Source organism: Platalea leucorodia (genome assembly GCF_965183815.1).
Source record: "Platalea leucorodia genome assembly, chromosome: 5".
NCBI lineage: Eukaryota > Metazoa > Chordata > Aves > Pelecaniformes > Threskiornithidae > Platalea > Platalea leucorodia.
The window spans coordinates 18,526,779-18,541,603 of record NC_138827.1 but is presented as its reverse complement, the minus strand read 5'-3'; the positions used below and the strand labels follow the sequence as shown (position 1 = coordinate 18,541,603).

Below are 14,825 nucleotides of genomic sequence, written 5' to 3'. Positions count from 1 at the left end.
ATGGAGACTCTTCCAGCCTAAAACCACTTGAAATAGCACCTAATTAAAAAAAAAAAAAATAGTCGTCAAATATTTTTCATAGCCAATTTTTGTATTGTTATATACCTGTATATGTATAAATCCATGCCCATGTAAAGCATTCATGAAATATATAGCAGCATACTGCCCTCTTAGGATGTCAAGCTATATAGGAAGTCATACAGGATTATATAATATAAAATGAAATGTCTCTGAATAATTCAGGAGAAAACCATAAGAATAATCTCCCACAAAATCATCTCATTAAAATAGCATACTAATTAAATTTAAGTAAAATATTCATTCAAGAGGGTAAGAGCAAGACTCCAACTGGATAACAGGGGTAGTGAATATATTCTGTGATGGGAGGGCTCTTGGAAGAAACACCTACAAAATCTGAAGGATCTTTAGCTACTGCAAAGCTCTGTATATTCTACTCATATTCCTGGGAGGGAAAAAAAAAACCCAAAAACAACCAAAAAATAAAAATCACTGGAGGCAGAGCAAGGAACGAAAGCACTGTACACAATCTATTTGATTCTGTGCAAGTCCTGTAAGGAGAAGTTTAAAAGTTATTACACAGCAAAGCCAAAGATATTCTACAGTTCTGAGGGAATAAATGACTTTGACTAGTGAGTCAATGCAATATGGAGTTCAAATAATCAAATTCCTAATACTATCCAGAAAACATTACCCACAGCTAAAGTAATACCAACACTTCTGACTTCTGTTCATCTGTAAATCAGATCAAGTTCAGAAGTGCAGTAGCAGGATATCTCCACTAGATGCTTAAGGCAGCAAGTAATTTCATAGTAGTAAAACAGCTGACAAATCTAAAAATACCCAAACAAACAATCTGAAGACTGAACAGTAACAGGAGACTGGAGACATTTTATAACTATCTTTAGACACAGAATCTTTGTGCTATAGACTCAAATTTTAACTGGGTGAGATTTCAAGCAACTGAAACAGTTGAAATGTCATATGAATCCTGATTACTGGAATGAAATATTAAGCAACCAAGTCCACCTCCTCTAAAACTAAGTACAGCAATGGTACTAGTCTATCCCTTCTAAGCTCTCCCCATTTTTAGAATGCAAACGTACAGTTTCATAACCAAAACCTGTAACTAAAAATGTCAGACATGACCAGAATGCCTGCACACAGAGTTAAATCCCCATAAATCACCTTACGGCCAGCATAGTCAGGGGAAAGAGAGCTAGAAAATCGAAAGCTTTTGGTTTAAACATATACGAAGCATTCCAATCCAGACGAAGGTAAAGCCAGCAGCAATAGTCACACTTAAAGAACAGTCTAATTAAAAAACGAATTCTGCACGTTTCTACTAAATCTCATCACAAGATCACTTCTGTGAGTAAAAACATTCAAGAAAGCCATGGGCTGCTGTACAAGACAAGCTGCAAGTTTGGCACAGACAACACGATACAAATTCTGACAGCTACAAGCAACACAAACAAGAGTAGTTACAACTACAGGCTTAAATAAAGCAAACCTGCATTTTATACATAGAATGTGAAAATATGATGTGTAATGCCAAATGCTACTTAATGACACGTTTAACATACCATGTTTGCTGGAGTTTTGATCTAATGATGTGTTCACAGAAATGCTGTCTACTGTAGTCCATTTCCTTAATCGGGATTGTGGCTCTTTAATACTGCTCATATCCATGTTTACATTCAAGTTTGAGTTCATTCCTAAAAACATATATAGCTTATGAAATACAGACTAAATGTTTTTTCTTCTGCTAATTACCACTATTGTTCTAATAAACATTTAAGAGCATATTACTATGGTTATTACATGCTTCCAAGTCTCTGTTTTTGAAAAACATTCTAGCATTTAATACAGTGAACTTACTATAGACAGAAGCTAAGCTAAGCAATGCAAAGCACTCTGAAGTTCTCAGCTGATGTCTTCATGCAAAAATGTCAGTGGAAGAAGCCATTGAGGAAGTTAGAGAAACGAAAATGTAAACATCTAAAAAATGTGGCATTTCTAACCCCAGTCTAGCACCAGCACAACAACTGATTTCACCTGTACAAAGTAGAAGTACTGTACTTTGAAGAGCTACGCTCAGTTATAACGGACACTTTTCTCAGCAGGAGGGTGTGTCTGTAACTCATCCCTATTCAGCACAAGTTATGTACTGGTATCTGCAGTTACCACCTCATTGCCATTCTTATTTGGGGCTGTTCAACAGGACATCTTGCCAGATTCTGAATCACACTAGCACAGATAGAGAAGTACTTTGCGTGGAAGTGCACAAGTAATACTAGTCCCCTCCTCCATTTATCCTGTTCACACTGTATTAAAACCTCAGTAAGAGAAAACAAACGAAACTTGTCTTTGTCTGTTCTAAGCTGTTGTCTGTATTTCAAAACGTGTATCTGCCAGAGAATCAACACAATGCTAACCCAAATCAGTCCAAATACCTGTGAGAACCAGCTACTCTGGGCTTGAACAACATGCCCATGCTTTTGACTTTGGCATGCCTGCTCTCTTTCCAGGTCTGTAGGAATCCTTAATTCACAACCACACCTGGTTACATTTCCAGCCTTTCAGATCTACTTACTTCATTTCTGAAAATAAACCACTACAATGTTTTAACTTAGGGCCAGAGACACACATGGAACTTCTCAAATCTCTACTAGAAACACCTTCATTCAGCACTGGAAACTAGTGCTTAGCTTTGTTCCTAAGTCGATATTCACTGCCATACAGAAGCTGGTTTGGGTTTTTGTTTGTTTGTTTGGGTTTTTCTGTTTGTTTTTCTTGAAGGCATAAGCAGATGTTGATGTCAGAAAAGCAGCCCCTTGAAAAGCCTCAGAGAAAGTGCCTTGTAACAGGACAGTTGAGTTTTAAGAAATATAACAACTATCAATAGCTGAAACAGAAAAAAGGACAAGTCCAATCAATCCAGTTTCTGACACCTCTCTCTCTGGCATTTTGCTGTTGTCAGAGCAAGAACCTGTACACAACCACGACCTTTCTTCTAACTCTGAAGAAGCTTGCAGAAGACAGACCTCTAAAAGAAGGGTTACAAAGACCACAAGCTGGCAAATAGGCACATGTAGCTGATAAGGTTAATGCCAGCCCCTCGACAGGCACAGATCCATGTCCATAGCTCCATATTTAAAACCTGCAGACTGAGGGATGAACATCAGTCCCTGGACATAATCTAGAATTTAAAACAGTCTTCCCAGAAGTAATTTTTCATATCCCACTGTGCAAGATTTTATATTTTTCAGCTATACTCACTATTTGGCAGAAAACGGTATTTTTAATATTAGAAATACTTAATTCTGTAAATGAATCAGGATGTGACTGCAGCACCCACCCCCAATCTCTGCTTTTGATGAACAAATATCTAGAGAATCTCGACGAATTTGGTTCCCCAGAACGTAAACAGGACTTCCCTCCCTTTGTTGCTAGGTCTCCTGACGCTAATATTAGAACATGGAGAAAATAACATACCTACAAGACTTTCCAGAAGATAACTTGGCAAGTTCAGCTCCTTTTCACATGACTACGCTACTATACTTTGTACACTTGGAGGATGCTACCAATATTCCTCTTAACTCAATTTTTCACTAAAGGGTGAAGAAATTCCAGCAACCTATTATTTCTACCTTAAGCTTTTATTAGCGGACTAAGTGTGGCTCCACTTGCTTATATCACTATACAGTACTACTCCAAAGGGACCCCAAAGAATTCTTATGTATACTGCGGCAGATTCCTGAGGGATCTCAAAGCAATCTTACATGTACTGCAGGTTCCTGAAGTGTGGCAATGATTAAGGTGAGAAAGCAGCTACTTAACAATAATATACAACAATTCAACTCAAGAAATGAAACAGAAAGGAACCTAACGTAGGCAGGATGCAATTACTCAGCATGAAGTTTGGCTAGAAAGTTAAATATTCTTTTCATTAGACCTAACATAGTGTCTCTAATAGCTAAACAAACTTCATTTTTATGCCTTGCCCTTTGAATGAAAGCAGTAGTTAGATCTTGATGCCAATCATCAGCAGCAACTATTAAGCAGCAGCCTGGACTTAAGACTGGCCACAAGCAGAATTCTAGTGTGCCACATGCAGTGCAACAGCATGGCCTGCACCGACCCACTGGCTCCATAACACTCCACCTATAAGCACAAGGGTTTCAGCAGCAGTCTCTATTAAACAAACTTTTCTATAAAGGGCGATGAGAATGCAAAGGAAATCAGCCCAACAGAAATGACCAGATTAGAGTAACGTAGAAGAAAAGCAAACTGAAGAGGAGGAAAAAAATAGGGATAAGGAACAAGAGATAAATGGTATACAGTTGTAGTAAGTATAAGATAGCATTAAAAAGGGACCTAAAGTAAGGAGAAAATATACAAGCCTGGAATTTCTGAAGTAGAAATTGGACAGAAGCCTGGAAATGTAGGGAGAAAGAAACAGGAGATGTTTGTATTTATAAATGTTCAGACATTTTGCCTGAAATGAGACAACCATTCTTTAAAAATGCAGAGCTAAAAGCTTTCTTTCCTGGACAAAACCACTAAAAGGGAAACTAACATTTCGTTCTACCTTTGCAATTCCAGATTCATTGAAAACATTTTTAATATCCAAAGAAATGAGATCACATCAATGGATTCTTTGTCTGGATTCTACTTCTAAAAGTCCTTTAGCTCCAGGAATCATAACTGCAAAAGGACTTTGTATCATCCTTGGGACCCAGAGGATAAAAAAGAAATAAAGGGAGACAGATATTCTTTAAGAATGTAAAGCATTTTGCACTGAAATACAGACAGCCACTTGTGGGAATGAGTGCCCTTGTGAAAAAAGTTCTTTGGTGAACAAAGATAACTGGATAAGCCCCACAAAGAATTACTACTTCCATTAAAATCATAAGTGCTAACAGGATGACAATCACTATTGTTTTCAGAGGAGGCAGGCAACGTGAAAAGAAAGGCTGTGTGTCACATAAGCATTAATTGACTGTATGAAATTAGCATGGCGAAACCCACCTATAGGGAAGCTGCTGAATGCATTTATTGGTGATGGCCCTTTCTGTAGCTCAGGAGTAGCATGGGGTATGACATTCTCAAGGAAAGATTTCATGGTGGGTTGATGGAGTGACTGCTGTTGAGAGGGTGGAGTTTGCTGCTTCATTAACAGGTTTGGATCAAGCTGACGGGACTGTTGCATCATCTGTTGCTGCATACTAAGAGATCGACCCTTAAAAAAACAGAGCAGTTACAATATAAATAGGCAAATGCTTTTCCACATTTAAAGAAAGATAATGAAATGCATCTTTGTGCTCCGTGCATCTTAGCATAGCGAAACCCAGCACTAAGCTAAGTCACTCCTTTAAAGCTTGTCAAAATCCCATTCACTCTTGCACACTTTAATACCATGTATAACAAGAAATGCAGCTCAGGACAAAAAAACCAGTTTTTAAAGATAGTTTAAAAAGTTAATAATAAATGTATTTATTTACCTGCTGCTCCTGCTGTTGACGACCACCAGAAGGCATGCTTCTTTGATTCTGCGCTTTTTGCTGCTGAGCCAACAACCGCTAGGAGACAGTGTTTTGTGGTGTTTTTTTTAAGAACAGTTTATAGCTGATGTAAGTCTCTACTTAGACTTTCAAACAGAACACAGAGCGACTAGCTTTGTTAGCTTACCTGTAACTGGGAGATCTGAGAAAGCTGGTTTAACTGGGACAGTTGATTCAACATGGCTACCTGTTGTGGGCCAAAAAGTGGGCTCAGGCCACCGTTGTTTGGTGCATACTTCAGTAATGATACTGGAACCTGCAAAAGGGACCAGTATGAAGAGTGACTGACAGTAACATGCGATTAGTTGTACTAGATAAAGAATATTATAACCTCTGGTCAACAGTTGCCTAGTTTCTGAAACACTCATCAAGCCAAATATGTTTTCAAATATTTACAGAATAAATATCAGCAACACCAATAAACAAAAAACAATTTTCTGAAGCAGCATTTTGGCAGTTTATACACAGAATGTTTTCTGTACTCAGTTACCTGAGGGGATAGTAATGGAGGAGGCACTTGAGCACGTGGATTAGGCTGAGATGAATTAAGAGGTTGTGCTGGAGGCTGCTGCATGCTCCTGGGCTGTGCTGCTATATTACCAACACCAAACATACTGGGATTGCCATTCTGGGGAAAGGATGGACAGTTAGTGACAATAAACCTCTTCTGCTGCTTCTCCCACCCCTATACATTTGAATTAGAAGTTAAACACATTATCAATCACATAAGTAGCTAGGATGTTATATCAAAAGGTATTAAATGCTGTCAAGTAACATGCCAAGGATATGCACACAGCCTTACCTGTCTAACAGAATTCAAGTTTTGCATACCCAGCCCTGCTAGGGAGCCAAGGGCTTGGTTAGGTAGTGCATTATTTGAAGGGGGAAGCTTCATGTTTTGATTGGACATAAACTGCATGTTTTGGGACTCGTCTGCTACAATGCCATCCTGATTGGACAGACAAACCGATGCGCAACAACCAGCCAGCAAGCAAGCAGAAGGGAGAAACCATTGCCAGGAACAGAAGGGAAGAGTCACATGACAGTCCAGCACCAGCAGGAAATAGGCAGAAAACAAAAGAGATCAGGTTAGTCATTTGCACTGCAAATGGGCTACAGAAAGTGCTTAGTATTATATATCAGTAAGTTAAAAAGAACAAAACATATCTCGTGGATTAATAAGAAAGCCCTAATTTTCCTCTCCATTAAATGCAGAAAGCTAAGGAGCACACAAATAACTACTTAGAATGCAGAGTCAAAGAAGTTTAGAAGTGTCCACCAGTAAGACACCTACTAACCTTATCGAAGTAAGGACCGCGATCCATGGAAGACTCTTTGGAAATTTGAGGACGAGAACCAGGGCCTTTTCCAACCACACGATTGTAATCTCCAACATTGAGGCCATGCTTATCCATCTCTATTCGCTTATCTTGCAATAACCCTAAGAAAAGGTGAGAGATGTGACTACAACATTGAATGAAAGATTATTTAGTTTTCCAGATACACGAGAAACCAGTTCGTGCTTATGAAGGGCTGAACTAATACTGCTGTTAAGCTAGATACTAATAAAACATCAGTTTGGCTTTCAACTCTCTGGGCTTTACTGAAAAGGGAAAGGAAACACTATGAATCAATGGTTACAGACAACTTAAAACTTGGAATCAGCAAAGCATCAACAGATTTTGCTAGGCTTCACAAAAATATTATTCTCAGTTTTCTCTTAAAAACAAGAAAGTGTAATTGTTTAAAGTTGAGTTTCCAGTGTGAATGCCACTTCTTTTTTTTTCGTAGCAATAAGCATTGTCTTGGCTTTGAAGTAGTATCTTTATCACATTCCCTACATTTGTGTAACGTTTCAGAGGCCCTTTAATTTGATTCAGTTAAGAAAAAAAACTAATTTAGCTAAAAAAAAAAAAAAAAAAAGCACCTCACAAATTTAAAGTATTTGTGTTTATTAAAAACAAATTATCTTTTATCATTAATTCCACTAGGCAAGCTAGAAGATCAAAATATAAGCAGTAATAAAGGAGTCCATTTAATACTGCACTGCATGCAGTGCAAGAGAATTACTTTCCAAGCAGATGTTTTAAATTCAAATTTTAAAAATTGAAATAGTTGAAATATGAGGCTTGCCATTAATATTAAAATCTAAAATTCAAAGAACAATTTATTTACACAATGGACTATGAGCCCAAAAGTGAAAATATCCAATTTTAAACATGAATAAAGAGAGTTCAACTACAATTAAAACTACAATGCTACAATTACTTTTAATTAAATATTCTACCATTATAATATATTTTTATTAATGTATTAAAGAATTACACTATTTTTTATTTGCTAGAGGAATCATAACAGTCAATGGATTCTAATAAAAATAAAACTGCTCACAAGTAATTTTACACTTAGGTTTAAACATTTTAAAATAATTGTTCAGTATTAATTTAGTTCTTAGAACTGAAAATGTGTTTCCAAGAACAAACCACAATGAGCGAGTACGGTATTCGGAACATTTCTGTTTATATATAGTGAAAGTATCCAGAAGGCAATCTACATACTTATATTACAAGAAACAAACTCACCACACCCTGAAAACATTCCTTCATGTCAGCTAAATATATATTAGCTTAGCTTGATTTATGGATAATATTACTATAGCAACCAGGTGATTCAGGTGTGTAGCATTACTCACATGCACAATTTTTTTTTCTCTACAAGGGTATTCCTTTTCTTTAGGGAAACATATATTAGTTATAGCCATATATAGTTAAATATTATATATAGTTTTTAAAAAGTAATTTACAGAAGGATATGAACTAAAAGAGAGACTGTAAAGGAAAGCAATAAAACCCAGCTAGGTTCTCCTATTCTTACCTCCAGACATGTCCATCTTATTGCTCTGTATGGTTTCTTCTGGTGATTCTCTCTAAAGTAATAAAATGAACCATAATTATTTAATAATAATATTTTTAAAAGCTAAAACAAAGAGATTCCTATATACTATTTCAATTCAAACCTGCAAGAAAAAAAAAATCGAAACAAATCAGATGCTATTTTAAAGGATTTTCTCCCTTTAGTTGCTACCCAGTTGAAAGCAGGTATCTTCACCAAAATGCATATGTAACATTAAGTAAAACATCAGACTACTGGATGAATACCTGGGTAGCGTTTACAAAAACACTTTTCATCAATAAATAGGTCTTTTTGTAATGAGGATGCAAAGGAAAGGGATGGGTGACAGAGGAGACAAACAGAAGTAAAAAGAAAAATACTATGAAAATGAACACTAGGCAATTAAGCATTTTAATCTTTGTGCATTATAACTAGCACTGTAAGAAGGCAGTAAAACCAGGTAAAAGCAAATACTTACTGAAAAACTGAGATTTGTGAATTGCTTAATGAATGGATTGATCCATGTTTCATCTTGCTTATTTCCACCTTTCATTATTCCCTTAAAAATAGAAGAGAATTCCTGTCACACTCAGAAGATGCTTACCACCTACTGCTTAAATTACATCATAAAATGTTATGAATGAAGACTAAAGCTTAATGATACTCCACTCAGTGCAGCAATGTGTTCTGACTTAGCTTTTAGAAATGCCAACAGTGCAAAAACCTTGACGCAACCTCCTCATTACCTTTGTGGGCATTTTTTTCATATACGGTGGCCAATTTAAAGATGGGTTAGCTTCTTGTGAAGAACTGCTGTTCCACATTCCAATCTCTACATCCTCCTCTTCCTCCCAGCTGGTCTGACGACTGCCTGTCAATGGCATATCATCTCCACACCAACTGTCTTGCATAGATTTAGGCCCTGGTTTTGAAAAAGTCCAGCACGTTAACATTTCAGTAGCAACTGACTGCCCTTAACACAAGTTAAGCTTGATGTTTACTTCAAGATAAAAAAAGCCCTCAAAAACGTAAAGCTTCTATAGAGGTATTTCACCATCCTCAAATACCTTTACTCAAAGATGACGCAGAAAGCACTCACCAGGTTTATTTGAAGCCTGTTGACCAAGAGAAGCGTTTCCCCAGCCAGAGGTGCCTGCTGCATCGCTGATGGGTTCTCCCCAGCTAGTACCAGTATCCATGGGTTTACCCCACGCTGAAGTTCCATTATCTACAGTAGTGGCTGGAGTAGAAGGCTCTCCCCAACCTTTTTAAAGCAGTATGAGTTATTGAAATGTTTTTAAACAGGATTTTAAAAGCTATCTAAAGAGACTCAAGTGTTTTGTCTTTTCTAGATCCATAATATACAAGAAAAAGCGTATTAGTACACATTTACATTTTGTATGAAGGTAATTATTAGAACTGTAAGCTGTTCCATAAAAAAAAAATAATCACAAAAATACAAATTTCATATGTAAAAAAATTACATTTTGATAATAGAAATTTCTAAGATATTAAATTCGTAAGAGTTGCTCATTATATTTAAGCAACTCCTCTTCGCAACTGAAAAAGAGACAGAGCACAAAATGCTTCATAAACACCATGCAAGCTCATCTGCAAATATCATTCGTTATTCACTGCTCCCAAAACTACAAGATCAGAAAGTCTGATCTCGAGTCCATATAAAACCATCACCCTTCATTCTGCCCTGTAGCAGCTCAATGCTTTTTTGGGGGGGGCTCTTTGGCAACATTAAGTTTTACCTGTTTTAGAATCAAATGAAGAAAAATACTTTCATTCCTCAGATACTATTTTAAATATTTTCTCTGTGTTCCCACAGCCCAGAATTCAAGTAGAGCTGTCTAGTCTTTATTACTCAAGCTATTTAAAACTAGAACAGATCTTCCAATCTGTATAAAAATATCAAATGTCTACCAGCATTGCTGTAATTTTCTTTTTTCTTTTTTATAAATACAAACAGTACTTCATTGGCACCTTCCCCTTTCCACTTTGAAACTAAAATAGTTGTATCAAGCAAGAACAAAAGAATTGTTTTACAATTAACAGAAAACACAAATTTGCGTAAAACCAAGTCTTACCAGAACCCGAACTGCTCTCCTTGCTAGACATGGCACTTGAAGACAGTAGCTGCTGATGTACCTGTGCTTGCTGGTCTGAACTGCTGCTACTGTTTGGGACATTTTTATTCCACATATTCACATTTTTGTAGTTGTATTTGCTTGGATCACCCCAAGCAGAAGTTCCATCATCAATTTCCATTTTACGGCGTATTGATTCAGGGGATGGCTCCTCCCAGCCAGTGGGTTCTTCCTCCTTTGCTGGTGCCGGCATCGGTCCACCCAGCCAGCCTGACCCTGGGGGTTTGTTTGTGGCAGATGGTGCTCCCCAAGAGCCAACATCTTGTTTGTTCCATTCTGGAGAGTTGATTGGCTTTGACGAATCCCCCCAACCTTGAGGCTGATTGGATTTAGGAGGGTCTCCCCAGCCCTGGTTCTGATTAGACTTTGCAGGCTCATCCCATCCTGAAGAATTATTTGGGTTTGTATTATTACCTCCCCAAGTAACAGAATTTGATTTACCTGGCTCATTCCAACCAGATACTGATCTGTCACTATCGCTACCTCCTGAACTGGATTTCTTAGCCTCACCCCAATGGTTACTTCTTGAATTCTCTCCCCAGCTGTCACCAGCAGAAACTGCCCAACCCTGGCTGGCCTTTTGTCCATCTACCCATCCCTGTTTGATCTTCTGTGCATCATTCCACGATGACTTTTCCTCTTTGCCACTTCCCCATGATTGATTGCTCTTGACCATTACTGTAGCAGCAGAATCTTCTTCCCACCCCCCTTGGCTGTTTGACCCTTTGGAGTCTCCCCACCTTGTAGCAGACTTTGGATCTCCCCACCCTGATACAGATGAGGTATCATTATTATTAGGGCTAGGTCTATCCACACACCCCCCTGAGCTGGAAGTCTGTGTCACAGAGCCTCCCCAGGCCTCTGTCCCATTGTCAGTTTTTCTTTCACCCCTTGGTGATGTTTCGGTATCCCAGGCAGTGTTCTGTTTGATTGGAGTCTGTCCCCAACCAGAGTTGGAAAGGACACGTGGATCTAAGTCAGTTCTGTTCACTATACTTTGGAGCAATGCATGCTGGTCAACTTTCCTTCTCTCGCGATTCTGTCCTTCTGTAGTTACTCTGTCTTCATGGCATCCAGTGCTCTCCGAGCTACCTTCACTCTCCCCCGTACCTGTTTTGGCCCATGCGCTGTTCTGCTCAGTTATCTGGGAAGCAGCAGAACTCTGGCTGTTAAGGTCATCCTCCTCAGTAGATTTCCATCCATTTGTAAACTTCCTGCTGTTTCCATTCACACTTTCATTGGAATGCTGATTACTAGGCAGTTTACTCCATTCTCCATTTGAAATGTTAGTGCCAGTGTTTTGTGCAGGGTTGCCCCATCCTCTTCTATTCCCGCCAGCACTTGCACCATTTCCATTACCCCATGGCATATTCTGGGAGTTGACTGTCCCTGCCTCCCATACCCCTCCTCCTTTATTCCCGTTGATTTGAAAGTTAGTGCTGCCAGGCCCGCTAATGCCTGGCTGCATTAGAGTTGCATTCACAGTGTCACCATTAGCTTGGCTGTTTGGGCCTGAACATTTGTCTCCAGAGTAATTAGAACCATAGGCACCCCATGTAGTACCATAAGATCCACCATTTTTCGTCTCACCATTGCTAAGATGAGAAATGGAAGTGCCATTTGTAACTGGAGAGGCCTGAATCTGAGAATGATTCATTGTGCTCACGCGCCAGGCCCCATGCCCTGTATTATTAGGCAGTTCGTTAATCTGCACTGAACCAGCAGAGTTTGGTAAACTAGAGGTCATAAAGTTAGTAGTGTTATTTGGTCCATTCATTTCAGTGTTAAGGTTTTGAGGTTGCCCACTGAATGAAACCTTCCTTGTACCATTTACTTCAGAATCACAATTTTCCTGAAGGCTTCCCCAGGAACCATGGGCTGAACCACCCACTTTAGAGTTAATACTCTGACTATTAGATATCTGACCTATGGTACTGCACTGAATATTTGTGCCAGGATTACCACTCCCTACAGACCCTTTCAGGGCATGTCCATTGTTCTCCAATACAGGCCAGGCACCATGGTTGCCATTCGAATTCAAAGTGCTTGGATTTAACCCTCCATTTGATGAAGAGTTTATGGTGCCCCAAGCATTCATTCTATTGTTGCTACTTTCAGATTTGCTGTCAGGAGCATCCACAGAAACTTGACATGTGCTTATTATGGTTCCATGGGATAAACCCCACGGCCCATTAATACTTCCATTGCCCACATTATTGCTGTTGCTACCAACCACAAACTTATTTTGAGAACCATGTCCAATGCCATTTCGAATGCCATCATTTTCACCACCTGTGCTCCCTGAAGCCATTATAACGAGGTTTCTCTCTGACCCAGAGCTAGAGGCAGAGTCAGTGTCCATACATTCTGATGTCAACTCTGGGTCACTGCCAGTGATTGATGGCCATGCTTCTTTGTCAGAGCCGTCTACAATAACTTTATCCCAGTTTGTGCTGGAGTCACTATTTGAAGAGACTGGTCCCCAGTGAGAATTTTCATAATGGGATCCTAGACCACTGTGGTTCAGATCTAAAGAGAAGAAGGAAAGTCCAAGGGCATTATTATAAATTTACTATTACTACTTTGTTAAACAGAAGAGGGGGAAAAAAATAATGTATAAAGATACTAAGCCAAGGATTATTTTGCTTAACACTACAGTCACTGAAGATGACAGAGAAAGCTTTCAAGTACAGCTGTTCAGAACACTGCCACACGCATAACCTAGAACACTTCTCACCAGCATGCAAAGTTGCACTCTCACGAAAAGCACAAAGCAGCACTTCTAAAGGTACAGTTCTTTTTACCAGAGAATTTTTTTTAAATACTCTATATCACCACATACAAGGTATTTTGTAAGAACATATACATATTAAAAACTAAAATACTACATAAAATCAAAGACAGTCTGAAAGGCAGAAATCTAAACAGGATATTAAACTGACCTAGTAGAACCAATTGCTATGTGACAATAGCCAGAGAAACACACACCCTCCCACCCCCATTAAAAGAAATTCTACAAGATTTCTTAAGTTATTTAAGATACTTTCTTTTCTACAACAACAATCAGATACAAAAACCACAAGACCAATCAGCTTAAATGCAGTAGCTGAACTGACACTTCTCATTTTCATTTATATAAGAACTACTGTTTCTTCTTCAATAAAAAAAGCTGATCATATCTGGGAATAAGATGACATACGTCCTAACTAACTTATAAAGTTTTCATGGTTAAATACGTGCACCATGGAGTATTTGCTATAAAATAAGTGATATCAATTTTCATCTCATGTGTCCAAAGCTTTACTGCAGAGACCTCCCCCCCTGCAACTGTTACATCAAAACACAGTCAGACAGGTGCACCAGAAGATGAAACTATGAAAGTGTGAAGCATGTGAAAAATAGCAATGAAGCTGGCAACAGAACACAAGTGCATCATGTCAGTGAAGTTTTTCACTTAGTATTTGCCTGAACTGAAAGAAAAACCATACTAGCGTACGCTCAATTGCTGTGTACGTAGCAAACTATGCTTCTCTGCCCATTAAAACATTTAGGTTTTTAAAAAGAGAAACTGCCAACTTTTCTTAGTATTGTTCCCTTTTTCCTTTTACTTAGAATATTCAAAATATACGTACCTAACAATAAGAAAGTTTTATAGTTCCTGCTCATTCTTAATGGATTTTTACAGCACATGCCTTACATCTGACTAGAAAAAAGTACAGTCACTTTGCCTGAATACCTTCATGAAATTGTACCTGTTCATATTGACAGACAGGGCTAATAGTACCAAAACGCTACAATTATCAATCCTTACTTTTCTCAAAAGCTATTTTAAGAACATTTAGAGACTGGCTACTTCAAAAACGTAACACTAATTTATAAGCCTCTTTTGTTTCCCAGAAATACATCTTAATTGGGAAGTCTGAAAGGAAGCTGCCAGTCTCACCAGCTCCTCCCCTCTGCTACAAGGAGGGCCAGTTCTGCACCAGCACCAAAGCACCAAACTCCGGTGCCCACCAACCCCTACCTACGGCTCAGTCACAAACAACTGAGTTGCAACTACTCTATTAAAAATGTTAGTCAAAACTGCCACCTACTTAAGAGGTTAAAACGTATACAAGATACAACTTTTGGCAATAGCTCAGCTCTCAAATGCAGGGAGCATTCGGCGGGGGCCTATTCTTAGTGCTCCAAC

At 38.5% G+C, this 14,825-nt stretch overlaps 1 protein-coding gene across 4 annotated transcripts in view; it reads right to left on the bottom strand.

Annotated features, from left to right (window-relative positions):
- Nucleotides 1-14,825, bottom strand: part of TNRC6A (trinucleotide repeat containing adaptor 6A) — a 54,798-nt gene that overhangs the window by 5,756 nt on the left and 34,217 nt on the right. For all 4 annotated transcript variants that reach the window (XM_082314676.1, XM_082314677.1, XM_082314675.1 and 1 more), the window contains 12 exons: nucleotides 10,574-13,162; nucleotides 9,577-9,741; nucleotides 9,224-9,399; nucleotides 8,956-9,036; nucleotides 8,460-8,511; nucleotides 6,884-7,026; nucleotides 6,076-6,213; nucleotides 5,713-5,841; nucleotides 5,526-5,603; nucleotides 5,053-5,263; nucleotides 1,605-1,736; nucleotides 1-39 (listed from right to left, as the gene is read on the bottom strand). The exon at nucleotides 1-39 is cut by the window's left edge and continues 120 nt beyond it. In XM_082314676.1, the coding sequence (XP_082170802.1) occupies nucleotides 1-39; nucleotides 1,605-1,736; nucleotides 5,053-5,263; nucleotides 5,526-5,603; nucleotides 5,713-5,841; nucleotides 6,076-6,213; nucleotides 6,884-7,026; nucleotides 8,460-8,511; nucleotides 8,956-9,036; nucleotides 9,224-9,399; nucleotides 9,577-9,741; nucleotides 10,574-13,162 (3,933 nt within the window). The remainder of the gene's footprint in view (nucleotides 40-1,604; nucleotides 1,737-5,052; nucleotides 5,264-5,525; nucleotides 5,604-5,712; nucleotides 5,842-6,075; nucleotides 6,214-6,883; nucleotides 7,027-8,459; nucleotides 8,512-8,955; nucleotides 9,037-9,223; nucleotides 9,400-9,576; nucleotides 9,742-10,573; nucleotides 13,163-14,825) is intronic.